The sequence below is a fragment of the Amblyomma americanum genome, chromosome 1 (assembly GCF_052857255.1).
Source record: "Amblyomma americanum isolate KBUSLIRL-KWMA chromosome 1, ASM5285725v1, whole genome shotgun sequence".
Taxonomy (NCBI): Eukaryota; Metazoa; Arthropoda; class Arachnida; order Ixodida; family Ixodidae; genus Amblyomma; species Amblyomma americanum.
The window spans coordinates 263948553-263976545 of record NC_135497.1 but is presented as its reverse complement, the minus strand read 5'-3'; the positions used below and the strand labels follow the sequence as shown (position 1 = coordinate 263976545).

Below are 27993 nucleotides of genomic sequence, written 5' to 3'. Positions count from 1 at the left end.
CCAGAGATTCCCCCGCGTTCAGCATACCCCCCGGTTAGGACCGCGAACAAACTCGGTCACCGTGAGCACGAGAAACCGGAGCTTGAGGAAGAAAGGCCGCACCGCGGAACGGAGGCCAGCTGGCTCTCTGTCATCCTTTCCTCTCTCGAGACACTGCCTGCGGCCGCAGGCGTGGACGGCTTGCAGCACCGACATCTCGGTTGCATTGTGCACGTTGTCGAGAATGTAGTTCGCGGTGTATAACAGGCAGGATTCGAACGTCTTCGACGCGAGAACGAAGAGGCCATTGTTGTGGAGGACGGCCTTGGCGGACCCGTCCACGCCGTCTTCGCACATCGTCAGGATGTAGTCCAGAAACGGACATACGTCATCGGGCTCCATATAGCGCTCCACGTATGCGACGCACCTGGCTGCCAATTCAGGCACCATGTATTTGACTGCAACGCTGCGGGTGCAGGTCGCCTGGTGAACGCTTTCCACCTGGAGCTGTTCACTGTAGAAATACCTGCGTCGCAGAGCAGGTGAGCATAATAGGACCCGTTGTCGTCTTACAAAAGCAAAAGTGTAACAGAATCGTCCCACTTTATTCTTATTTGAGTGAGAAGCAGGAAACGCTTCCTGTAGTCTATTGAGATAAAACATAAAGGCAAAGCTCTGGTTGTGGGCAGTAATGGTTTCTGGGTGGCAGGGTACCGTAACCAGCATGCTATGGAATTAGGGTTCAAACAAGCAGGCCGTTCGCCCAAACGTCGTTCCCTTGATTAAATATCGCCAAGGAAAAAGACCTTTCCAATAAGTAATCCTTTAACCAAGTTATGAATGCGACATTTGCTGGTTGGAACATGCATGGATTAGGACACGACAAAAATCTATGGCTGTTAATGGCAGTGTAATGGAGAACGTCATCACGTGACCTTACAACTTTTATTAGGGATGCCTGCGGACGATCACATCAGGGCCGTTAGAGAGAATAACGGAGCAGGCAGCGAGCTTAAGTTTCATAGAATCAGTACGGTAACTGTGGATGAGACCAGAGTGTGGGCCGCACGTCAAGCAGGCTTGGAGGAGTCAGGGTTCAGAGCCGTACTTCGCCTTGTTTGGCGCCTAACGCACAGCACTGAGTCCTGATACTCTTCTCTTTCACGGTATTTGCTATGTTTGGTTTCTTAGCTGGCATTTCAAATTTTGTTTTAGTGATGAAGTGTTAACTTATCGCATTCCCCTCTTTACTTGCATGTTATTTCGATGGCCCCTCTACAGATGTCGTTAGAATAGACTGCAATAGAATCAAGCTTATATTTCTGCATGTAATACGAATTACAGGCCGTCAAGTGCTTTTGAGCAAAATTCATAAATGAAGCGTGAGCGAAGGGAGGTTCTACCGTAGCAGCCCTTCAACGCCGTCCGGATGCATGTCCATAATAGTGAGGCGATCTTCTCTGGCGAAGTGCCCAAAAAACATGGCTCTGAAGACGACGTTCTGCAGGGCCAGGATCATGCGATGCGCTTTGAAAGATGCGTGCTGTTCGGGAGCATGTTCCCAGTGGACGACTATTTCCACATCGGCAAGCTCCCGTGTGCCGAGATATCTCCACAGCGAGAACTGCGAAAGAATAAATTAGATTAGTTGGCGGCTGCAAACGAGTTATAAATTGTGGTGTCTAACATACGAAACTGACACAAGGGCTAAGAGGGACGCCGTATAGTGGCGGGCTCTGAATTAATGTAGACCAGACCGCCTGAGGTTCTTACGTGCACTGACACCGCACAGAGCAGGGGCGCCTTGTGCATTTCACTTCCATTCAAAATACGGCCGCCGCGGCCAGGATCAAACCCCCATCTCCATGGCGCAAAACGAAGAGAGACTGATAAAAGCCGCGTGACGACGGCGATAAGAATATAAAAAGAAACATAGGATTTGTTTGCAGCAATATATATTTCTTATGAAGAGCCGCCCTTTAAAGCAGCAGTGCTTCCCGATTCACTGCTCACTAAGCATCAATACAACATCAACAATGAAGCAGGTGGTGTCAAAATGCAAACAAAGCACCGAACACGCAGAGTTTTTATGCACGAAACTCAAACGTCAAGGTATGAGTCTCGGCATGAGTTTCAATTACGTCCGAGTCTTCAGGGCACTCTGCAAAAGCAGAATTGAGACCCACAGAAGGAGCTTTTTCAGAGGCTGTTTAAAGCAACCCGTGTCTCACGTGCTCATAGCGCTGTGTGCGGGACTATTCTTTTAGTGTCAGGGTAGGGCTGCCCACGCCAGCCGTGGTCACTGAATGGCTCATGGAGATACATACAGTGCAGTGGTAGATACTACGATGGGATGGATAAATAATGAAAATTAAGTTCCCCGGCCCGTGTCGCAAAGTATGATGGGCTTTACTATGTAGTAACAGTGTGTTGTGGCTGCCATAAAAAAATAAAAAAATTAGTAGGCCTCCACCTGCACCGCTTTCTCACAAAAGCATCAAAGCAATATTAGATGTTAATTAACATGTCTATAAGAGAGGACAATTACCCGCCGCGGTGGCTCAGTGGTTAGGGCGCTCGGCTACAGATACGGAGTTCCCTGGTTCCAACGCGACCGCAGCGGCTGCGTTTTTATGGAGGCAAAACGCTAAGGCGCCTGTGTGCTGTGCAATATCAGTGCACGTTAAAGATCCCCAGGTGGTCGAAATTATTGCGGAGCCCTCCACTAGGGCACCTCTTTCTTTCTTCTTTCACTCCTTCCTTTATCCTTTCCCTTAAGGCGCGGTTCAGGTGTCCAACGATATACGAGACAGATGCTGCGCCATTTCCTTTCCCCCAAAACCAATTATTATTAAGGGAGGAAAATAGTAAATGTTACACATGTAGGTGAAAATATAAACGAAGAGAAGAAGCTACCCGAGATAAAGCACATTTCCGGGTAGCGTGTCCGGGAAGATTCCCTTACTCTGCCTTAGAAAAGATGGGCAAGATGCGAAGCAGGGAAAGGAAATTTGTTTATTGGGAACTGGTTGTGAGAGCTGAAGGCTAAAGAGGAGTGGGAACAGCGGGGGAATTCATGGCGATAGAGTCGAGCTCCTATTCAGGCCTCCATAGAGGGTGAGCACCAGTTCTGCCGAATGTGCGATTCTTGACCTCCAAACGTACTTCTGTCGCTATTCGACGTCCTCCGGCATCTCTGACCCTCACACACTCAGAACGTAGGGAGGCAGAATTGTCCTATAGAAGGATACAACTGACTAACGGAGGGACATTGCCCTTGAAGGGGGGCTCTGCAACTGATCTATGGCCCGGATTTGTTGTCTTTACGACCCGATCAACCTCCTTGCACCTTCCGGTGTGTATCTGCTAACAGTCTGTAGTGCTTGAACGCGATGGCGTATCAGCGATTTTGCTCGCGATGCGTCAGGCTTACCTCAGGCACTGTTTCTGTCTGAGTAGAGACAATGACGCAGGTAGAACTGGTCCAGTGCCAGAAGTTGGTGCGTTTGTAGCATCTGTAGCACTGCAATGAAATTGAAAAACAAGGCAGGAGTTGGACACGAGCCACGATTTGCAAGCAATTTCTTAGTAGTGCGATGGGGGCCCTAGCTAGCAAGGCTAACGCATGTTCATGAAAAAAAAAGAAATGGAAAAAGTACATCGAGAATATTAGCAAATATACAAAACAAGTACATTCCACAAATGACACCCTTACATCTGCAAAGCAGTGCTGTCCAGTCGTGAAGAGCCCTGTAATGAGCGCGCGCGCTATATATGGTCTGCCGGTCCACCATCAACCTGGCCATGATGGCTACTAGATGGCGGCATCAGGCAAGATCCACCCACTACTCTTAGCCAGAACCGTATAAGGCGAACTAATTAGCATTAACATGCGAAAAACTGTAATTAGCATAAACGCAACTGATTCATTTTAGAAATTATCCAGCGTTGCGAGCAGCTGCAGCACGAAAAAGAAACCATAAGGCTACTTGCTTTCGGCATTTATTGGGCATGCCCAAATAAAGAAAGCGGCTATATATTACTGGAAGCTGGCAGTACCCCCTGAAAAACATAATGTCGGCAGTGCCGTCTAATTGGCTCGCTGTGATCAAGTGACAAACGCAGCCGCCCTCGAGAAGGATTCTTTTTTTTTAATACATGCCAAAAGTAGGACCCTCGACCACATAATTTTGGAGTGCCCATATTCTCCCGGAGCGGGCAAAATTATTGATAGTAGATAAGCCTGGGAGGCTATGCTAAGAAGCCCGGACCCTGAGCTCCAGCGCACCACCATCTATCCTGCGGAAGAGGCCGCTACCAGTCAAGTACTGCCAACCAGCCTCTAACCGCGGACGCGCTACTCCCCGTCTCGCAGTGCTGCGTGCCGGTGGCGGGGAGAAACGTTTTTTCTGATGGAAATAAAAGTTATTCAATCAATCAATCTCTGCTCTCGAGACGTCCTGGTGTCACCGCATGAAGCGCTGTAAAGAAAAACGAGCGATTTTTCTGTATTCTATTTTTCAGAGTGGCAATCAGTGTGATTCTTCATTGCGATTAGTGTTGTAACTGTGCGCCACTGCGGCTGCTCGATGGCCTAATCATAAATTATCACACTTTATCCAGTTCATGAAAACTTAACTCACTGAATTTATTTAGAGTAAGTAGAAAGCATCAATAGCCAACAACTGCACATCTCCCGGAGCGTTCTAGCAGTCAGCGGAGCTAGCTGCTCGTCGTTCGGCGTCCGGAGTACAGCTGAACTCTCCCCACGCCGTCCTAAGCCCCTTCCAACCCCGGCACCTAAAGCTCAATTTCTGCCCCCATTAATATACACCTTTAGCATACCGTACTACCGCTACCCTGACCGGAGTACCGGGAGCCCACGCGCCGTCACTGCGCATGTGCAGATAGCCTAGAGGCCGCCAGATGGCACCAGGTACTCGCCAGCTGCAAGGCAGTGGGCAACTGCAAGGCATCTAATGCATTGGGGTTTAAGGACAGTGAAGGGAAAGTAGATATTAAGCGGGTAGAAGTAACCAAGCGAAGGCTATCTGAGTGGCTAAAATCGAGACCAGAGTAAAATTTCATAAGCCATGGCTAGGTGGCTTGAGCCACCACCCAATTTGAATTGTTCAGCCCTTCCATCCGTCCGTCCGTCCATCCGTCCATCCATCCGTCCATCAATCCATCCATCCATCCGTCCATCCGTCCGTCTGTCCGTCCGTCCGTCCATCCATTCATCCATCCGTCCGTCCATCCGTCCATCCATCCATCCATCCATCCATCCATCCATCCATCCGTCCGTCCGTCCGTCCGTCCATCCAACCATCCATCCATCCACTGTATGCGCTACAGTGGCTAGCTGCGCGCTAGCCTTCCGCATCGGGACCAATCAACGCATACTTGTTGTCGATGGGCGGGATTCCGGTACTCCGGTCACGGTAACACGGTACACGGTATGCTAAAGGTGTCTAATGTGTCATCACTGCATTCTTCGGGCCGACTTGCGCGATACGCCACGACAAAAGCCCCACCTAGCGGTCGGCGACTCCCGTACTGCATACTAAGCCTTCCAGGTATAACCGAAATTCACTTCCATTCATGAATACAGCTTAACGACAATCCTTACCACACCACCAGCCTTTTCAAATACTCGATCTTTGTGGGCACTATCAGGCATTGGAATGACGCCATGCTCCACACAATGGTGTTGGGCTCCGAGGGCGTGTGTTCTTTTTTTGTTGGATTGACATTGTGTTGAAGTGGGTTGTGCCACTATGGGTTCCGGGCAGACAGCAAAAGTGGCCGCGTGCAAGGCGAGCCGGTGCGCGTACACGATCGAACGTTGAGCTCGGCTTCGAGACAGTTGAGGCAGTGTGTGGCTAGGTGGCGGGACGTCCTTAGGAGCTTGGCGTTTCCCCAAGGCCAGCTAGCCTGCACTGGCCGGGCATTGAGGTCAGGGGTCTGGCTGCCCGCGCAACACCACGCTACCCTGCCCGCTGGCTCCAGCCTCCCGGTAGCCAGGCGGCCTGCCGACTCACTGTGGCCTGTTGGTACCACCCTTCGGGTATCCGGGACATGACCGTGAACCGGTTGCTTGCGGACAGCTAACCCGGTGACCGGGCGGTACCTGCTCTGCCGTGTGCTTCGGCGCCGACAAAGGCTGTCGCACCGCAATTCACAGTAGGACGCTGGTGTTCATTTTGTCATCTCTAGGTTGCAAGTACCAGGGTTGTATGTGTGCCTGTTAATGTGCAAGCGGGCGAGCTATGCCTTCGTCCTCGTCTCTCAAGAAAACAGTGTCGTGATGCTGAATGCCGCACAGAGCTCCTGAACGAACCTGGGCACATTATTTAGATTATAGACATGTTCCAATTTTTTTGTATTTTCATTGGCATGTAGAGGAGGAAGAGGGAGGGAGGGACTTCAATGGAACAGGAGAGGTCTGGCTGGTTGTCAGCCTGGCATGCTACTCCAAGGCCATGTAGAGGTATCCATGCGCAACGAGTGGGATTATCTGCTTACTCGTATATTTGTCCAGTAAAACAAGCTGTTCGGCACAAAACTGGCTATCTGCACTTTTACTTTTCCAGAAAAAAAAAATCCTATATCGCGCCCCGTTCGTTGCCTTTCGCTGCTTCCAGGTGTTTTTTTTTTTAATTCCATGTCAGATAGCGCTTATTTTCTGTATTGCACTAACATTCCTTATGTGTTTTTATTCTTATTTTTCCACCCTCCTTAGCCATTGGGCTGCAGTATTGATTAAAAAATAGATATTATAATATAAGTAGATAAATAGTATCACGGAAGACAGGGCGACAAAATTCACAGACAGAAGACAGAGTTCGTAGGTCACTTCCGTGAAACGGCACAAAACTCTGTAAGGTCCGAAGTAACAGCACATCAGTTTTTCAGACAAGCCTGGGAGATGTAGCGGGGTCCACATCCAAATTTGGTCGCCGGGATGGTATGTTACATGCCGATGACGGAGGTTGTAGTGGCGCGCATCCGTGCCCTGCTGCCGCTTAATGTGAATACGGGCAAATTTACGTGCTTCCTCGGCACGCTGAGCGAACTGCTCGGCGTCTGGCATGAGCGGGTGGTTATCAGTGTACACGGAAGCATGGCATCCAGCATCGTCTGAACGTCACGTCCGTAGACCAGACGAAATGGTGTAAAGCGGGTCGTCTCTTGGGTGGCCGTGTTGTAGGCGTACGTGACGTACGGGAGAATCTCGTCCCGGGTTTTGTGCTGCGAGTCTATGCACATTGCGCTCATGTCGGAGATTGTTCTGCTAAGTCTCTCTGTGAGCCCGTTCGTCTGTGGGTGATAGGCAGTGGTTTTGCGATGACTGGTGTGACTGAGCTCAAACACGTCCCGCATGAGCTGCACCGTAAACGCCATGCTTCGATCGGTCAGTGATTATTTGGGACGGTGCACCATGACGCAACACGATTTGCTGCATAAAAAACTGGGCGATCTCACATGACGTGCCACGCGGCACCGCCTTAGTTTCCGCATACCTTGTTAAGTGGTCAGTCGCGACTATAATCTATTTGTGACCGGCCTATCACAAAGGAAATGGGCCCCGCAGATCGATGCCGACTTGATCAAACTGTCGACGTACGTCAGCAGCTCGGCCCTCTAGATAATCAATGACAGGTCGAAGGTCTGGGTCAGCTCGCTGTCGGGTCTTAAGTCGAAGTCGCTGACAACTCCAAGAAAACAACTCTCGTCCTCCATGCTCTCATCGGGTGTGCGCGGAAGTGCGTAAGCGTCTGCGTCCGTCTCGCCAGATTTGAGCTCAATAGTGCTGTCGAATTCATGCAGACGGAGGCTCCATCGGGCTAGGCGCCCCGATAGCTCGCGAAGATTGGCCAGTCAGCACAAAGAATGGTGGTCGGTAACCACTTTGAATGGACGGCCGTAGAGGTAACGACGAAATTTGATGGCTGCCCACACAACCGCGAGGCATTCCTTTTTCGTAGTATAAAAGGTTGTTTCAGCGCGAGAGAGCATGCGGCTTGCCGATACTGACACCTTGGACTCTACGAGTTTCCCGTCTACATGATCTGCTCACCTCCCCCCCCCCCATTTAGTCACCGACCCCGCGAGATAGAGGACTACGTGCCCCAGCAGCGCATGGCGACAATTTCCAGGCGGTAGTCCTGATCTCCGTCTCCACGCCGACCTTCGACGAAGCCCCAAAGCTCCTCCCGGATGGCGCAGCGACGGCCGCCAAGCCCCCGCCGGGAAAACTAAAGTCAGCGATCTCCACGGGCGAGGCCCCTGGCAGTCGATGCGAACAATACCCCCCGAAAGCTCGAACAGCGACCGACCGTGACTTAAAGGCGTCGAAGGCAGATACTGAACTCGAAAATGGATTCTCGCTGGATACACCCGCGCTCCTCGACGGCTATAAGATTAGCGCTTTGGTGGACACTGGCGCTGATTTCTTGATTTGAAGCAGAAAACTAGTGGCGCTTCTTAAAAAGGCAATGACGCCGTGGTCTGGCACGCATATCCGAACGATTGGCGGACATGTCGCAACTCCGCTTGGCCTGTGCACGGCAAGGGTCCAAATTCGCAGCTCTACATTTCTCGTCAGCTGCCCAGTTCTACCAGACTGCTCCGGTGACTGTATCCTTGGCGTTGATTTTCTCCGGGATTATACAGCTATTACTGATCTCCGAAAGCGCACTGTCCCATTTTCGACCGAGAAAGCAGATCTTTACATAGAGGACAGTCAACGTCGCGCCGCCTTTCGCATTTCCGCCGACAGTGTTTGGATTTCGCCACGTTCCAGTGTTTTTATGAGTGTTTACTGCGATGGAGAACGTCACGGCAAAGCTGTCGCCGAAGGCAACCGGTCCCTTTTGCTCACCCACGGCATCTGCTCAGCGCGAAGCCTCATCCATCTCCGCGACGGCTGGCCTGAGCTCCTTGTGGCTAACGTCACTGACGAACCCTGGCATCTTTTTCGTGCTACTGCGATCGCATTCGCTGACCCCTTGCCGGAGATTTCTGAATGTTTTGCGTTTGAAGCTGTTGAACCTGTGCGCCCGTCCTTTGACGGCCTTGATATCACGCCGCACCTCTCGGCGACTCGGCAGCGAGGACTCCGTGCCCTCCTACTCGTTGAAAGTGCGGCAAACGGCTCTTCTGAAGCACCGCATCATTGCGCCCGACGATGCCAGCCCTATCCGCCAGCAGCCGTATCGTATCTAATCGATGAAACGTGACGTGATCCAAAGGCAGGTGAAGGAGATGCTTTCTGGTGGAATCATTAAACTTTCAAGCAACCCGTGGTCGTCACCTGCCATGCTGGTGAAGAAAAAGGATGGGACCTTCCGATTCTGTGTTGGTTAACGAAAGCTGAACAACATCACTAAAAAAGACATCTATACCGCTGCCCCGTATCGACTACTCGCTCGAGAGACTTCATCGCGTCCAGTACTTCTCCTCAATTTACTTAAAGAGCGGGTACTGGCAGATAGAGGTCGACGAGCGGGACCCCGAAAAAACGTATTTAGTTAACCCCGACGGGCTGTACGAATTTAAAGTACTGCCTTTTGGGCTCTGTTCAGCGCCGGCAACTTCCCGGCGCATGATGGATACAGTTCTCGCTGGATTCAAATGGCAAACTTGTTTGGTTTATCTCGATGATGTCGTGTTTGCCGAAACCTTTGCCGAACGCCTTGAATGCCTGCGCACTTGATTAGATGCCCTTCGGTCGGCCGACTTAACGCTCAAACCCGAGAAGTGCCACATTTAATACAAAGAGTTGAAGCTTCTTGGTAATCTTGTGAGTGCCAATGGTGTTAAGCCCTACCCCGAGAACACTGCGGCTGTCGCTGATTTTCCCGTTCCTACAACCAAGAAAAGTGTCCAACGCTTTCTGGGTCCATGTGCATACTACCGCCGCTTCATAGCCGACTTATCCAAGATTGCCGCACCCCTGTACCGCGTCACGCGCGTTGGTACACAGTTCGTGTGGGCCGCCGAGCCACAGAGGGCTTTTGCCGAGCTGCGCAAACGAGTGCAAACAACCCCTGTTCTTGCGCACTTTAATGAAATGGCTGACACCGAAGTCATCACCGGCACCAGGAACATCGGCCTCGGCGCCGCACTCGTCCAACACCAGGTGGAATAAGATAGTATAAATAGATAAGATAGGCAAAGGGACAGAGACCGCAAAATTTGTTTTCAACGCCCAGAGCGGTTATCACGCCCTATTTTCAGGATTCCTCACCCAGCATTCCCCGAACATGCTGGATTAAGAATGGCAGAAAAATTTGCCGAAGTTGTCTTGTTGGTAGTGCGAGCCATCTTTCTCAAAAAGCAACGTTCAAGTTTTATGGAAGGTAGTGTAAGGTTCGAGGGCTGAAACCTGGCTTACACCGTCTCTCGCAAACTCTAAATAAGGAATGCAGTCGAGCTCCCACGCACTTGAGCAGAATATTAGAAAAAATAAAACAAAATAAACGATTTCAGGTATACAGCAATAAAAATGTTTAAGGTCATTCAAAATTAGCTCTGCCTACAAACAAACCTGCGATATCAATACTAACATTTCCAAATAACCCAGAACATGACAAACAATGACTAAGAGAAAAAATTGGAGAGGACACTTACATTCCGTCTTAACGATATGATACGATAGTGTTAATGAGTTAATGCGAATATATGCGGAATTGGTCATCCTAGACCTTACATTCAAAGATCCCTGTGAGTGCTCACAAAACGCCTTCTTCATTGGTGCAGCGGTTAAGCGATGCGCCACTGTCGGGCGATGGCAGACGCTGCCAACGGTGGGGCTTGTGACACCCAAGTTGCTCTTTTCGAGCAATCTATCGCAATCAATCGTTAATTTACCATCCACCTGCCACGTAGGTCAGTTTGCCCAAAATCCGGTGGGCAGACTGTGTAGATGGCCAACATAGGTTGCTTCATAGGGGGTTGGCCACATGGACCACCTTACGCTACCCCATTTTTCGCTCACAACGACGCCGCCGCCAACACCGGACTTCTGCGTAACGGTGTCTTTAACGCTATTGTGTTAAAAAAATAGATAATTGCACACGCGTAAAAAATAACTCGTTGTAACTAACTAAGTCATCGCTTGTCGCAATAACTTAGAACACTTCATATTTACAGCGAACAGCATATGGTTTATAAGCAGCTACGCTTGTAGCGCGATTGTGTCAGAGGGGTTCCGTTCGGCGGAGAACCCCTTGACGTAGTTGGCGGTGGTGTGTCGAGAAAATCGGGATTGCTCAAAAAGTTTCTGATGTTACATAGAGCTGCGGAATTGAAAAGTGTTTAAAACACCAGATAAATTGTGAGCATAGCTTCGCAGCATGACTCAATCGTCACTTAAACATAGAAGATTGTAATTTAATTGCCCTGAAAAGAAAATTGAGGTAACTAGAAGGGAATCTAACCTGTGACCTCTTAAGCTGAGTGTCAGACACGCTATCCGTATGCATGTTTGCATACCTCGATGCATGTTTGTTTGACTTGGTTAAACAGAGGCGTTGCCTGCCTTATCCGACAGTGGGTTTGTCTGCGAAGTAATATGCATAGTTCCCCGGCTCACTCAAGGGTGACATTAACGCTATTACGTCATACCTTAAAGGCAGAGCTATACAGTCCCTCGGAATATAGGAAGTTGAGGTCGGCGATGAGACTGCGCCTGTCATGGCAGCTTGTTTCCTCCGAATTTTTCTTGTACCCAAGGTGGGGTCAAAGAATTATTTACCGAGAATTTCACCCTAAATAAGCTCTCCAACTGTCCTCGATCAGTGTTTCGCGAAACAACCGCAGTGCGCGCTGCTTCTGCTTCTGCAAAGGCCTTCAACCTGCAGTGGAAAGCAGCGGGGTTAATTTAATAAATGCATTGGGGTGTAAGGACAGTGAAGGAAAAATTTTAGGCGGGTAGAAGCGACCAAGTGAAGGTTATCTGACTGGTGGCTAAAATCAAAACAAGAGTAAAATTTCACAAGTGATGGCTAGGTGGTTTGAACCACAACACGATTAAAAGGGTTCACCCTAATCCATCCATTCTAGCTCATTCATCTGGATTCTCTTCCTTTCTGCTCTCTCCCTCTGTATCCCTCTCCTCTTGGTTTTTCCCGGCGCGACCGCTAGGAGAGCGAATTTACAGACCGCTAACATCGAATTAAAGAAATATAAAGAAATAAAGCCCAACATTACGGGAACTGCCACCTCCCCGCTTGAAAGGGGACGCTCCTATCTTCCATCTATCCATCCGCAAGGGTGCCGGATGTCCGCTCGCCTCCGCGATTGCCCATCGAGGCACCCAAGTGTGCGCGTGGCCTTCGTCGCGGTATTACGATCCTGCCGGCCATACGGCTGCTGCAGGAAAATAAAGACCGATCCCGACCTCCCCGGACTTTAGGCACGCTTGACAGAACATCTTCAACCGGCCTCGGCATTAGGCGGTTCGTCAATGTCCTTCAGCGTCGGGCCGTTGTTATCGGAGAGCGTACTCACCACTTTGTACTCCGTCAGTATATTGAGGAACGTGATGAAGAGTTCCTTGAGGTTAAACGACGTGTACTGCGTGCTTATCGGTGCGGTGGCCGCCTCGCTGATGTGGGAGTAAGTGAAGCCGTCCATGTACATCTTCAACAGCACCATGGCCTGCACCGTCGCTGCTGGGCTCAAGGACACGACTGCACTTTGCCGTTGCCCAACCCATAATTTGATCCTGCAGAGAAGAGTAAAGCCCGATGAGCTCATCGTGCTATCTGACGCAGCCACAGAATGCCGGGATATGGTCGGCCGATTGGCTCAATACACCCACATATAGGAAGACGAGGATTTTTAAAACCGTCGTCTGCAGAAGCCCGCGATGCGTTTTCGAGACATTTATCGCCGCGCCACGCGAGTTAAGTGTTCCAAACTTTGCAGCACGAGCTACATGAGACTTTATTAAAAGAATTTAATTTTCGCAGACACGTCCTGACTAAAGGCGTCTAAATCAGTTGCGGTGCGCGGCAAGACGGCACACATAGGAAAGGACACAACGTGAAGGTCCGCGCGAAGGAGAAATCAGGTTGATTATCATTAAACATGGGGGTTCTTGGTAGGTGATCATTAAATACATCGCATTCTTCGCGCGCTCGTTTGCGTCGTGTCTTTTCGTTCCCTGTGCCCGTCTTGTCCACGCGGTGTTTACTGACAACCTACTACGAAACCTATCCAATACGCTACTATACATAGATGTTCACCGATCTACCCTACACGATACGCTACGATGCATAGATGTTCACCAACCTAGCCTAGAATTTCGCCCCCATCGAAATTCGACGGCAGCGGCCGGGATCGAACCCGCGTCTTTCGGGTTAGCAGCCGAACGCCATAACCACTGAGCCACCGCGGCAGCTGCAGACTTCTGTCTGCACAGTCTATAGACTGTCTATAGAAAATCTTTAAGAATAGACAATAGGCAATACAATTCCTATGACATTTTATTCACAATCTATAGATTTATAATCATGCACGTTTGGTACACATTTGTTATATAACGTCTATAGACTATGAATAGACAAAATAAATGTCAACAGTAAGGCAATATAGTCTATAAGATGTATGCAGACTCCCTATAGACCATTTTTATAAAGGCGCAGCACCTAATTAAAAGATCCACCACCACAGGAGCAGCTAGGAGGCTGCGACGGTATGGATATCGCTGACGGAGAGGGCAAGCATATCAGGAGGATTTATTGTGCCACATTTTTTGGTGACGTAGTCAAATAAACAAATTAATAAACTACTTTATGGCCACGAGGGGGATACCAATTCGCGATAGCGCGAACAGATCAGCTTTGCTGGTCGCTGCATTAGATCACTACGCCCCTACCGCTCCTTTGTTTTTAATTCCCTTTATTGCCAACTGCATCATACAATATGTTGTGCTCGCGCTTCCTTCCTGCTGTTGAGTTCGGCGAATTTGGACATGGGGACGATTCCCTGAGGACCCCCGCGAGGGTGGGTGAGCCCTCTGGGGGAGACGTGGCTGCAGGAATGCCGGAAGCAGCGACGATAATAGCGTCCCCGCGTGTTCGAAAAGGATTGCCGGAAGCAGCGATGACCACGGCGTCCCCACGTAATCGTTCCGGTCATCAGGCGACGAAGTACAGGATCAGCATTGCCCTCTTCAGTCACGCTGGGGTTTAACAATTGCCCGAGTGCCGCGCCTTCGACAGAGGTTCCGCGTTCCGGTCATCAGTACAAGATCTTTCAACCCCTGCTGGGAGACAGTCTGCATTCCTGTGTCACGCAGGCGCCTTCTGGGTCCCCATGGGCGCGGTCCGGACACACATGCGCACCCGCCTGGAGGCCGCGGCGACGACAACGTGACCGGGTCCTGTTCCCTTTCCCTCGACCGAGCTGCGAGAGAACATCAGGACCGCCCTGCCGTGGGTGGTACCATCAGTGCCATCGTGTGATTGGACATCATTCTTCGAACTATATTCCCCAGCTAGGGATCTGGGGAATATGAAGAGTATTTAAGGAGCTGCTGGTTTGGTACCAGAGGAGAACCCCCTCTTGACAGATACCCAAGACTCCCGACTGCTAAGAAGTTCTCTTTACTGAGAGGCACTCTCAGTTGCCCTTACTTGTACATTATGTAAATAGTCCTTGTATAAAGTTTTTCAAAGTGTTCTTCCTTCGATCGTCCTCGTCTCTTCTCCGGCCCAGTCAGGCTACCTGGATGCCAACAACTGGCGGCAGCGGTGGGATGCTGCTACCTGAATACCAACAATGTACACAAGAAGCCAGAGCCAACCAGTGACTGACGTAGGAAAACTAAAATTCTCTAATGGTGTTTAAGGTTTCAATGTACGGAAGGCAGTAAGGGGCCGGACCCTGAAGTCTGAATATTTTATGATATCTTGCAACTGTTGTTTTAATACTCTCTAACTAGCCGTACGTCAAGGTCTGCGTGACGAACCGCCATCCTGCTCCTTCATATACTCATCATCATCACCATCATCATCATCATCATCCGCCTGACTATGCCGTGTTACATTCGGGCGTCCGCCCATCTGTATTAGCGGCATCGTCGGCACGGCTCACCTGTTGGAAACCAACACTACGCTGCTTCGGGATGGTTCCGAGCCACGCTACAAGGATCGCTCCGGTCCCGATCCGAGTACCCGAGAGCATCGCCCGGGTGGATTCCGGGAACCAAGTAAGTAAAGGGGAGGCGCCGCCGCAGCGATACAACGGCAACTGTTTTTCAAAAATGCCCGTGACTAAGCTGAGGGAACTAATGTGACCTCATTCCGGGTAGAAGACATTCAGCGTGGGGATACAAAAGCAAGCTTGAGGTCGTCGTCCTCTAATCTTCGCAGGCATGGCAAATGATGAAGCGACTCCTTCCCGCTTCCCGACCCGGCCGTGCGACCTTGCCCGGCGCGTCGGCTGACATCTAAAAAGAGGTGTCGGCGGTGCTTGGGATCTTTCGGATAGCTACGAGATCATCCCCTTCGCATTTGGAGTGAACCCCAAGTCATCCTCCTCTCTCCCTGGCTCGACACATGACGAGGTCGTGTCCCTGTGTGTGGTGGTGCGTGTTTTTGCGCGATAATGTAAGTCTTAGGCCACTCCCACCCTGGCGGAGACGTCCTCATCTTGGGGAATCTAGGGACGGAGAACCGTATAAAAACTGGACGGTGAGTGCGCTGCATCATGCTTCCTTTTAATGCTCCTTCTGGATGCTTCATTTTGGGATCTATGCTCCATTTTGGGATCCTCTTTATGATCCTACCTTAAGATCCTCTCTTCGGAGAGAAGTTCCTTTTGATCTCTATCCATGTAAATAATGTAAATAAACCCACTTGTTACCTTCCTCCCCTCATCCAACTCCTTTAACTCGTCGGCAGTCCTGTCCAGGTGGTGGTGGCGGTGTTCGGAGCAAGCGTCGTTCCTGACCTGTGGTCCCACCAGAGTGCCAAACCGAGCGCTTTCCCCCCATCCCCAACAGCCCACTGCAGGGCAAAGGCCTCTCCCAAAGCCATGACAAGATCGTAAGGCCCACCAATCTCGTTTTCAATCTGCAGGTATCTAATGCCACAGGGCTGAAACAAAATCTTTCTTAAAAGTCCTTTGGACAACGTCACAGAAAAAAAAAAACTGCATTCCAGCCGACAAAGAAAACATGCTCAATCCTTTCATCCTTTTTACGCAGAAATACTCCCCAAAGCACAAATAATTCGTTCTCCTGCAGCCACGCTTTTATGGGAGAACAGCCGCTGTGTAACCTCAGAAGTAAAGACGCTTATCCAGAGCCTCAAAAAAAGTCGCAGTAAAGATGCAGATGGCATCGAATTCAGACCAGTTAAACATGTAGTGGATCTTATTGCACCTCTATTAGCTCATATTTTCAACACTGCATTGTCAACAGGCGTTTTTCCCCACAGCATGAAGGTAGCAAAGAGACAGTTATACACAAGGGAGGAGATAGGAACAATATGAGTAATTATCATCCAGCCTCTATACTGCCAATTTTTTCTAAAGGTCTTGAAAAGGTATTTATGGTTCGAGTGGATAGTTTCGCAAATATAATTTAATAACAGATAGTCAGCATGGTTTCAGACAAAATCGCTCTACAGAAACCGCCTTACTAATTCAGAAAGACATAATAATAGATAACTTTGAAAAAAATTAATGACGCTTGGTATTCACCTTGACATCAGTAAAGCTTTTGACCGCGTTAACCACGACTTATTGCTCACAAAATTAGAAAGATATGGTATCCGAGGACTATAGCTCCAGCTTCTAAACTCTTACCTTCACTCACGAACCCAATTTGTAGCAATAAACGAACATAAATCAAGCCATCAACAAATAAAAACTGGCTTTCCACAAGGCAGTATCCAAGGTTTCACATTGCTTTTGTACTATGTAAATGATGTTGTTCAAAACAATCCCCAGATGTCAATTTGTAATCTACGCCGATGACTGTACAGTGTACGTTGCCGGCCGAGATTTATCATGTATGCTTCGCAAAGCAAGCTCCGTTTGCAATACGCTTCAAGAATAGTCGCAAAGAAACAAACTGCTTATCAACGAAGCAAAAACAAAATACGACCTTTTCAGGGCTCGAGGGACTTCCGTCAAGATGACAAATACTACCAGATTAGGACCATTTAGTATATCGTGCGATGAAAGTGTAAAAACACTTGGGTTGACTTTCTCAGACGACATGTCTTGGAACGAACATGTCAAGATTCTTTGCGGGAAAGTGCAAAAAGCTGCCAGTATTTTAAATAGCTGCCGTCTCTCGTTTCCAACTGGTGTAAAAAAAACTTCTTTATAATTCACTAATCTATTCGCAGTTTGATTGTTGCTCACTGATTTGGGGGAACACGACATTAAAGAATATACATAGCTTAATTCTATTGCAGAAGAAAGCAATACGAGCAATTGAGTATGTTCCTTACTTGGAACACACTCAACCACTTTTCCTCAAAAACAATATATTTAAAACTACTGACATATATAGCTTCATGTTAATTATATGCTACAAGCGAGTAATTAAGGGGAAACTTGAGACATTCCTAACACAGGCAAACTTAGAAAGCACACACAGCGTCTATCCCTATCGTCGTCAAGTACCCTGGAACATTCCTTTTTCGCGTACATACTATGGCCAACAAAGAATTGCGCACACGCTGCCAAGCATTCTTAACCGCTTCCACTCGGAAGGCGTGGATGTGGAAAGGCTTAGAAACAACCGCATTTTACTGATATCATCATGTCATAGTGAACATTTCTGATGTCAAGAGAAATTATCAATTAAGATAAGTCTTTCATTTCATTGAAATTATTAGTGTTTTCGCATTAGACAGATGCGTTGAGTATGTATGTCTCTCTTCCACGTGTATTTGTCCGAATCTTTCATATTTTATATTTCTTTTTTTCCCCTGTAAACAATGAATGTCCTTTGCCTGGTGCCTTTGTAAACTTCTAGGCTTTGAACCCTGTAGTCTTGTATGCAGTATTTCATCTTTTTTTTCTGTAATCTTGTAACGGGATATATGCAAGCTGTTACTGTTGCCTTTGGGGGATGGAGCCCCGTCAAGCTGTGTTAAAACAGCTTTTCCTCCACCCTCCCTTTTAAATCTTTGTGTGGAATAAATAAATGAATGTTCAAATGTTCAAAACTGGAGGGGATACTTATATAAGCTCCGCCTTGAGGTTATGACGCGATAGTGCAATGCGTCAATTCCCATATATGCAGAGGGTCATTCTCTACTTTACGTTCATAGATCCCCGGTAGTCTTCGTGCCCCTCTTGGCGCAGTGGTGCAGCGGTTAAGCGTGCTCCGCCGCCCTGCGATGGCAGGTTCTCCCAGCAGTAGGCCTTGTACGGTTTAAGTTACCCTTCCCGAGCGACCAATCATTAATTTAACTGCTACCTGTCACGGTTGGCACTTTGCTCACTATGCGGTGGGCAGATTGTGGTTCGCAGCAAGGTCTCGTGACCTATAGGCTGCCCACCTAAGCTGCTTCTCCGGGGGTTGGCTGCCTGGGACACCCTACGTACGCCACTCTATTAATCGCTCACAACACCGATGCCGACGCCGGTTGTTCTGGGTAGCGGGGTTTTTAACGCTAGCGCTTTAAAAGAAAGCGTTTTGGCTGCAGGAGAAATTTTCTTAACACTTTTTAAAACACCTTGCCTCGGACGTGCACAGTACATTATCCTGTACAATTGTTTTAGGAAGAGTGATTCACAAAAATCTTTGAACAGATTTTTCCCAGTCATTGTACTGAGACAATCTGAAGGAAACCATGTATGCAGAAAATGACAGGACTGCACAACTTCCTGAAAATATCCACTAATTGCTTCTTGAGTACAGTGTGATGTCATGAAGAATGCAGGCAAAACTCTGTCCAGTCTCAGCTGACTACAGAACCTAAAAAAAGGTCTCTAGCGTCCTTAAAGAAAAGAAAGTGGTTGACAAAGTGTCCGACAAACAAATGCACCCTGGCCAATCCCCCCCCCCCCCCCCGGGGTTATGTGCACTCACTTCAGAGGAAACAACAACAAACCACAACCTCCATAGTGGATCCGCCGAATAAGGTTGGTTCGGCTAGCCCGCTGCCAAAAGAAACCCCACACAACCACTGCAGGCGCTCTGTAGAGCTTTTTGTACATTCAGACGCGAACAGTCTAAGACATGCATTGCGCACTACTGTTTGTTGACCAAGAAAACTGCATTGCGGTAGCTGAACATCCCGCTGCCAGTTTCACACTCTGCTCTGGATGCCATATCATCAGCTAACATCCGTGCGTTATAGATTCTAAACATACCGCTATAGCAATGCGCGCTAAATTGTAACTTTTGGAAATGAAAATGAAAATTGGTTTTGGGGGAAAGGAAATGGCGCAGTATTTGTCTCACAACTCAGCGGACACCTGAACCGTGCCGTAAGGGAAGGAATGAAGGAGTGACGGAGAGAAGAAAGGAAGAAAGAGGTGGCCGTAGTGGAGGGCTCCGGAATAATTTCGGCTGCCTGGGGATCTTTAACGTGCACTGATATCGCCCAACACACGGGCGCCTTCGCGTTTCGCCTCCATTGAAACGCTGCCGCCGCGGTTGGGTTCGAACCCGGGTAATGCGGATCAGAAGCCGAGCGCCCAAACCACTGAGCCACCACGGCGGGTGACTTTTGGGTGCATGGTTTCTTCTTTGCAATGATGCGTAAGGTACTATTATACATTGATCAACAAGTGGTATTCTCCTAGGGCCAATAAATAATTTATAATAGAATTTCTTCCTCGTGCTGTTTCGATTTCAACAGCCGAAGGAGGACTGCGACGTCAGCGTGTGCTTACAGGTGACGTCAGGCATAAAAAAAACATTGATATTACGAGTAAAAATAACCTAGCGCGCATTAGCACGCCTGACGTGATTCTTGGTATTCTTGCGCAGGGCCGCTATTTGGCCAGGAATGTTAAGGATTTTGGCAGTCTCGAATATTTTTTTTCCACCCCGTGAGCTCTTTGGGTTATGGCTCCATTCATGCCGCGCCGTTGCCCTTGTCGTAAAGCAGAATGAGCTGACGTCATGCATGCGTCATTGCAAGGCACGAAGATGATGGGCCAGAATACTGATCACTGATTGGTCTGAAAACAACGGATGACAGCTGCGGTCTCGCGGTCTCCCTCTGCAGCCCCTTCTTCCCTGTCGTTCACTGTATCTGACGTGCTGAACGTCTGTCTTACATGGGGATCATGCGCCAACGTGCGTGACCTGCGTGACCTCATCCCCACGCAACTCCCGAACTCCACCTCCACACACATCAACTGCTGACTGCACTTGGCTACTCCCACCCGGTCGCAAAAAGGCACCCCTTCCCAAAATTACTAAACCATTCCTGCGTTTCCCCTCGAGCCCGCTGTCTCAGGAGTAAACGCCCCGTATTTTTTTTCATTTGCATGTCTTACAAGGTGACGTTGTGCTCTGAAATCCGGGGTGGCAGCTGCCATCAGCAGCTCGTCGTCAGACCTAACAGCAAGCTGCTAGCTTTTCCTCATCATACAAGATATGCTACACCCGTGTCATTACGTTCTGAAAATGCTTACTAGTATCGGGACGCCCGTTCCAAGCACAATGCGTGAAAATATAACTACGCTTTGCCTAACAAATCTGCTCCTAGTAAAATATCATCTGGGGCCAGATTCTCGATATTCGCAAATCCGCCCAGAGCGGGGCGTACCCGTGAGTCCGTGACGTCCACATCGGGGCGGCACCAAGGAATGCAAACGCAGAATAGGATCACAAAAATGCAAAATAAAGTAGGAAAAATAAATGCTGTCGCCAGCTGCCTCATTCCGAGAACGAAAGCTCCAATGCTCTAAAGTCATGCCTGAAGCCAGCTGCGGGCGATGGGGCTGAGCGCAACGCGAAAGACCCAGCAAGGCGGTCGTCACTTGAACAAGAGTTTAGCGGTAATTATACTCATGAAGCGATCTTCGCGAGGCTGCCAGTGGTACATCAGCATGAAGCGATGAGACTTGGCGGCAGATCAGCGCGTTTCAGCAGCATTGCTCAGTTGTAGCCGCTTCTGTGTTCTGTCACCTCGCATTATGAGACAGTAGGCTTGCGGTAGCAGCCCGTTCAGACATCCGACAGCATGAAGTAGAATGAAGAGATGCCCTATACAACAGCCTTTTCTGTTCCACCACTCCTCCCAGGCTTTCACTCAACCATTTAGGTCCACGGATATTTATTAAGCGGCGTCGGCAGTTTCGGGGAAACCGCTCTCAGCTCACCGCCCAAAGCCACCGCGCAGCACGTCGCGTCTAATTTTCTCCATATGCGCCGATTCCGCACTTGTGAGATCGAAGCGGATCAGCGTCACGGAGAGAGGAACTGGCGGAAAAACGGCTGGCTATCGGCTGCCTATCGTAACCTCAACGCATCAGTGGCGTTGTAAAGCTTAACCTCAATGTGTCCCCTTCAGCGGTTTACCGCGTGGGGGGGAACGGTGTAGTGCGCGCAGGAGGTTGGACTAAACAAGTGGGGCTTTACACAGCGAGTGCTGGCTGCGAAAACGCATGCTTAGCACGGCAATTCGTTATAGATTTTAGGAATCGAGGTTTATCAAATTAACGCTATCCTTGGTTGCGTTTGCAAGCGGCCGCACACGAAACGTACACGACTTCGAATCGCGTCAAACACAACGCTCCGAATACGTATAGTGTCTTATTGTCAAAAGCTTGAAATGCGAAAGTAAAATAGAGTTATTCACTATTTGAGGACATACACCTCATTAGCATGCCTTGAGACGTTCAACCTTTGCTTTGTGAACATTCAATATGAAGTGCGCCTGCATGCAGACTTCAGAAAAACTTTATAAAGCACGACACGTATCCAGTGTGTACAGTGGCAGGTACACTATTTTATTTGAAAAAAAAGCTCTCAAGAATGCTAGTCGCTTTTCAATGTTTGGGAAGGCCCTCAATCTCATTTATTCTCTCTGACATGAGCACATAGCTCTTACCAAAAGCATATAGGCAGCTACACTGCTCGTGTGATGCAAGTACATATCAAAATGAGAGCTGAAACGAAGTTTGTCATGCACAGCCCTGCATTCCTTTGCTGGATAAAAACTGCAATGTATCTACAGCAGCGCCAAGCTGCTCCTTTCAATGCAGCAAGACTCCTCGTAAAAGGGAAAGGTTTAATTTCAGGAAAGGTGACGTCGAATGGAAAAAATGTATTCACATATGCTACTCAAGATTGGGGAAGGAGAGGAACATAGAGGCAGAGAGTAAAGATGGAAGGTGAAGACATTTTACAATGGCTTTAATTTTTACTGCTCAAACAAACCGCTCATGTGTGCAGAAGTGTTCAAGAAAAGTTTTGTTTTCATGGTCATGGTTGTGGTGAGCAAAAAAGGAAAAAAACTTTTCAGGGATGAACAAGAAAAAACATCTGAGACCCCTGGGTAACCCGCATTAGAGGAATGCGAAAGCATGGACGCCTCCTCGCCATTCTTCCATCAATTTCCCATTTTGATTTTTCAAATTTGGCTCCACACTTCGGTTTCAACTTTCGTGCCACGCTTGGCTTCGCTCACACTTTTGGTTTTTCAAATTCAGCGCCACACTTGGCTCCGCCCACTTCAGGTGCAACATTAAAAATTGGCTAGCGTGGCTCGAACAAGGACATGAATTTTTTTGGCAGAGCTGCATTCTATGAACAAAAAGTGGAGAAGGCAACAGTAGCTTTGTTAAACTGTAAAATGTCAACATGTTCATCATCGATGGCACAGTCATACTAAGATTGTAGAGGGTAAGCAGGTTGTCTGCAGTTTTCCTTAAATCACCAAAAAGCATCACCAACTTCCCTAGAGCAAAGTGCAAAAGGCGGAGTCAATGAAAGTGTGATATAACACAGTGCCACTGGGCGTACAGGTCAACAGTGATCTTGTGTCACAAGTATACAAGGTTGAGAGCCCAGGTAAAAAAAAAGATCTCATTTGAAGTTTGATTACTGCGGTGGAAATCACATCCTTCCAGCTGGAAACCATTCAATTCCAGCTGCAAAATGTCTTTTGCGGCTTAATTAATGACACATAAATTATGTACAACTGGATAATTTATACTTTCAGTTAGCTTCAGCTGAATTAATGAAGAATTTGTCGGTTTCCATCTGGCGTACCCATTCCGACTAGAAAAGCTAAGAATGGTTTGCCTGCCAACACTCTGTTTAAGTCTTGCATTTTCATCAGGAATTTGATGACCATGAAACAATTGCCTGACTTTTCACCCAATAAAAATAGTTCTTTGATGTGTAACTACATGCAGCACGAGAAAAAGCAGTCTAAAGCAAGCACAGAGGCAACCAAACGCCACGAGGCAAAGAATCTTGCGATCTTATCACACAAAGAGTGCCACATAAAATGTGTTCCACCCTGAAGAAGAGATGTAAATGAGTACAGACGTAGTGGCCATGCTGTACGCTGGGCACGTTGTGGACTGAACGCTCTCCACAAGCACCAAAGCAAAGAGAAAAGCAGTGGTGAAAGCATGTTCAGTCAATACCATGGTGCTAGAAAGAAAACATTTTGGTGCCATCCTGTTTTTCACTGAACTGAAGCACCAAATAAAATGTGCGGTGTGTATAAGCAGAACACATAAGGAGGCGCAAAACCAAGGAATGGCATTTCTTCACCATCACAAAAGCTTCTGTTGAAGCACACACTTAGCAAGATGGCAGACGGTAGGCGGGAAGTGTGCCAACACTTGGCACACTTCCCGACTCACGAAAAATTGCAGACCAGGGAAACCTGATCTCTATTGTGATGCATACCACTAATAAATTGAAAGCCAGAATTATGGTCCTGTTTATAGAAGAGCACCAAAGTGATGACTTCACCAGCTTCCTTGCAGTATGCTATCAAACTTGAAGCAGAGAAATTATGCACTGATTGCTCTGACAATAGCTACAGGAGAAAACAACTGAGTGAGATTCCCACACGCAGTTACTGTCTATCAGGCAAAATACAAAGGGTGCTATGTCCTGCTCCATGTTGTAGATGTTGGTGTTCCTGCTATTATAACAACTCTCCGGTGGTGTCATGGTCCTGCAGCTGAGTGTGGATGAATATGTTGTGTTGCACAATGCAAACTGTGCAGATCTTCGAAGAGAACCCTTGACCATGTCGGACAGCACTCGACACCCTTGCAGACATGCCATGTAGTCGTTCAGGTACCTGGTATAGCCACCCACCTAGGTAGCCATTCCTGCCGAGAGGTGATTGAAGACGAATCTGGCATCAGGGTTCTGAACACATGAGACCCCATGGTGAGACCGGTGCGCCACATCTGCACAAGGTGCATACATCACCTGGATGTTAACCCTGTGCACTGAAACCTTTGAACGGGCTAGACATTGAGCTCCAAAGTATGTTAAATTGTTGAAGCTTCAAGTTAAACTACAGTCTAGTTTTACATAAAAATGTAAATGTAATGCCCTCTGCAAAACCAATCATTAGTACCGAAACGAACTGTTTCCCTAACTGCTCCAAACTAGTCTAGTTTTACATAAAAATGTAAAATGTAATGCCCTCTGAAAAACCAATCATTTGTACCGAAACGAACTGTTTCCCTAACCGCTGCAGGTACTTGATGGCAGATTTCCCAAACTGATGGGCAAAAAAAATTATTAGTCTTTTTATACTCAAAGGAAACCACAACACAATGCATTGCAGGGAAGGGCACAAGCTCAATTATTTATGACTACCTTGAGTTTTGCACCAATCAAAATAGGCTGCCGTGACATTGTGGTCAGCAAGAGAAATCCAAAGCCACCGAACTCGTATGACCCACACCTATCTCTACTCTCATCTGAAAATTATAGACATGATTCATTTACACTATTTTGATATGCAGGCTCTGTTTACGTTGTCCTTCTTTGCTCAATAAGCCATATATAAATGCAATCAGATATCACTAGCCATATGCAATCTTACTCCAGGTGAACATATTATACCTTCATCACTGTCACAGAACACTAAGCATGTGCTCACCAGTTTCACGATTTCCATGCGGGCAGTGCAGGAGAATGAAGAGATATTCCACACATGGATGAATTCCACTCATACTTATGTGCTGGAACCTTCGTCGGCATGTACAGCACACCTGTAAAAAGAAATGCACAAGACTCATATATTTGTTTTCGCGTGCCATTACACAAAGTTTTTCTCCCTTCTGCGGTCATTTCTACGTGACTGCTATCAACACTGCTATGAAAATTTCAGCTTGAGCAGCGCAATTTTATGCGCTTTAATATTAATGCTTAAGTCCGGTTATAGTAAATTTTTTAAGCTGTCACGCAATTTTTTTTGCACACTTAAGGAAACGACTTCTCCCAGCTGATTTCACCAATGCTTTCTTTCACATACACCGACACCAAAAACCAACAAATCGTCCAACGCACTAGCATGCTAGGCTTTGTCTTCTCAATTTCGCGCTGCGCGCAATAACTTAAACACAGTATGGTGCACGAAGCAACACGAAATCCCGAAAAGAAATTTTGGATTCGAAGCATGCGTCCTGCACAAACTCATTTCCAGCCTGCATGCAAAAGGAATGAGGATGAGACTGCACAAATTATTTCCTTACCTCAATGATGCTAGAGACGATGTCACGTTGTACCTTTCCCGGCAGGCGTTCACGCTGTCTCGCTGACACCGCTGTGATCAAATAGTGCGCCAGTGCACACGGATGTCTCGTCGAGAAGGCCTACACATTCCTGGAGTTTGTTGCTCGGCAGCGCGAACATCTGTCGTGTCATCCACTCATCACGCGCGCAAAGCCCATCCGTTCAACGACGTTCACGACTGGCCACCGCACTTCACAGCTCGACAGTTAGGCACTGCTCACTGCAATGCATCCTTGCATAGCCACCACACCATACGTCTCGTCAGGTCACACACGAGCTGTCTAGTCAGAGACAACTCGACAGCACCGTGGTGCTCGCAAAAGTGGATCACCTCTCGCAGTTCTCGGGTTTAAATAGAGGACGAATAAATGCAACGAGCAGCAGAAATCATCAAAGCGCACAGCCGGCTGGCGCCGCCATTGCCGCCCTACATTAACCGCACAGACCGATGATTCATCAGTGCGAGCGAAGGGTTTGCAACGGGAGAGCAGTTAGCGCCCCTATGCGGCTGTACATTTAACCTCTCGCTATTAATGCTCTTAAACGCTGCTAATTTCAGATGTGCCCTTATGACGCCGTTTCATTGCACACAATTTTATGAGCTGAGTTTTGGTTTCAAATAAATACCTGTTAAACTGCGGCGACATAATGCCGAATAAACCAGCGTTTCATTCACTCATTCGGGTACCTTGCATCAGGGCGATATTATGACGGTGAATAATAATAATAATAATAATAATAATAATAATAATAATAATAATAATAATAATAATAATAATAATAATTGGTTTTGAGGGAAAGGAAATGGCGCAGTATCTGTCTCATCATCGTTGGACACCTGAACCGCACCGTAAAGGAAGGGATAAAGGAGGGAGTGAAAGAAGAAAGGAAGGAAGATGTGCCCTAGTTGAGGGCTTCGGAATAAATTCGACCACCTGGGAATCTTTAACGTGCACTGACATCGCACAGAACACGGGCCCCTTAGCGTTTTGCCTCCATAAAAACGCAGCCTGCGCGGTCGGGTTCGAAGGTGGCGAATTCGAAGTCCCCGGTTTCGAACACGACCGCGGCGGCTGCGTTTTGGTTGAGGCGAAACGCTAAGGCGCCCGTGTGCTGTGCGATGTCAGTACAAGTTAAAGATCCCCAGGTGGTCGAAATTATTCCGGAGCCCTCCACTGCGGCACCTCTTTCTTCCTTTCTTCTCGCACTTCACCTTTATCCCTTCCCTTACGGAGCGGCTCAGGTGCCAGCTGGTATGCGAGACAGAGAATGTTCCATTTCCTTTCCCCAAAAACCAATTTTCATTTGAGCCTTTTTTGCCAATGGCGACCCATTGTATATATGGTGACACGTCATGTTTACATCACTCCATAATACGTGCGTATCACGTATTTCACGTGACATTGTTGCAGCAATCAGATTTAAGGAAGCGCCTATTTCTAGTACGCAGCTGTTTTCTCCAAATTGGCAAGTCGAGAGCATGTATTCTCGCACGTACAACCTGTAGATTCTTTTGCTCACCACAGTCATACATAATTTCCGGGCACCAAGAACAGCGCTCCTAAAAATCTATTTTCGATGCCACGTCAAATTGACGTCGACGGGAAAAGAGCGTCTGTAACTGCAGAAAGTGACGAACACTGTGATGCGAACTGACGCCTCTGAGAGCCAATCAGAGAGGAAACATGGCGCCGACAGGCGAATGTGAATATCGAGAATCGGGCCCCTGGATACTTGTGAACTAGAGCTGGTGGGACCAGCATGACGCCCGGCTTAACCTTAACACGCGCCCTGACCGAAGGCATTGAACACAGGGTTCCAAGCAGCCTAGAGAAAAATCCCGCAAGTGCATCAAAGCCGCTCGGCAGAGTAGAAGGCTTAGAAGCAAACTCACCCTGCCGGTTGCGGGGAACGGCTGACGGCTGTGGCCGGCTGCGTGTATTTCTGCGCAGGCGCTTCTCGGAGCTTAAGCACCTCTTCGCCTTTGCCACGGAGGTGGTGGTGGTCACCAGCGGCTTGTCCTCCGATGGTGCTGCGTGGCCCCGAGGCGACGAAGCACTTGGAGAGCTCGAAGTCCGGTGGCTGCCCCGATGGCCGCGTGGCACAGGTTGCGATGTTCCGGCAGCTCTCACGGCAGCTGGCAGCTCCTTGGCCAAGATCGTTCTGCATCGCGAGCTGGAGTCTACAACCAATCTGATGGGTCTGAGCAGCCGACTGGTCGGGAGGGACGGTGTGTACGCACATAGCTTGGGGGTGCCTCATGGTGGAACGGCTCTAAAGAAAAGATGGCGTGCGTT

The 27993-nt window shown here is 48.3% G+C and overlaps 1 protein-coding gene across 1 annotated transcript; it reads right to left on the bottom strand.

The window, feature by feature from the left end:
• Positions 1-18: 18 nt before the first annotated feature.
• LOC144117193 (uncharacterized) lies at positions 19-27993 on the bottom strand. The gene is made up of 5 exons (XM_077651228.1): positions 27591-27993; positions 12496-12712; positions 3413-3502; positions 1383-1603; positions 19-505 (listed from the first exon to the last, which is right to left on the bottom strand). Exons 1-5 carry the CDS (start codon positions 27956-27958, stop codon positions 19-21), a joined length of 1383 nt encoding a protein of 460 aa, XP_077507354.1. The 5' UTR covers positions 27959-27993.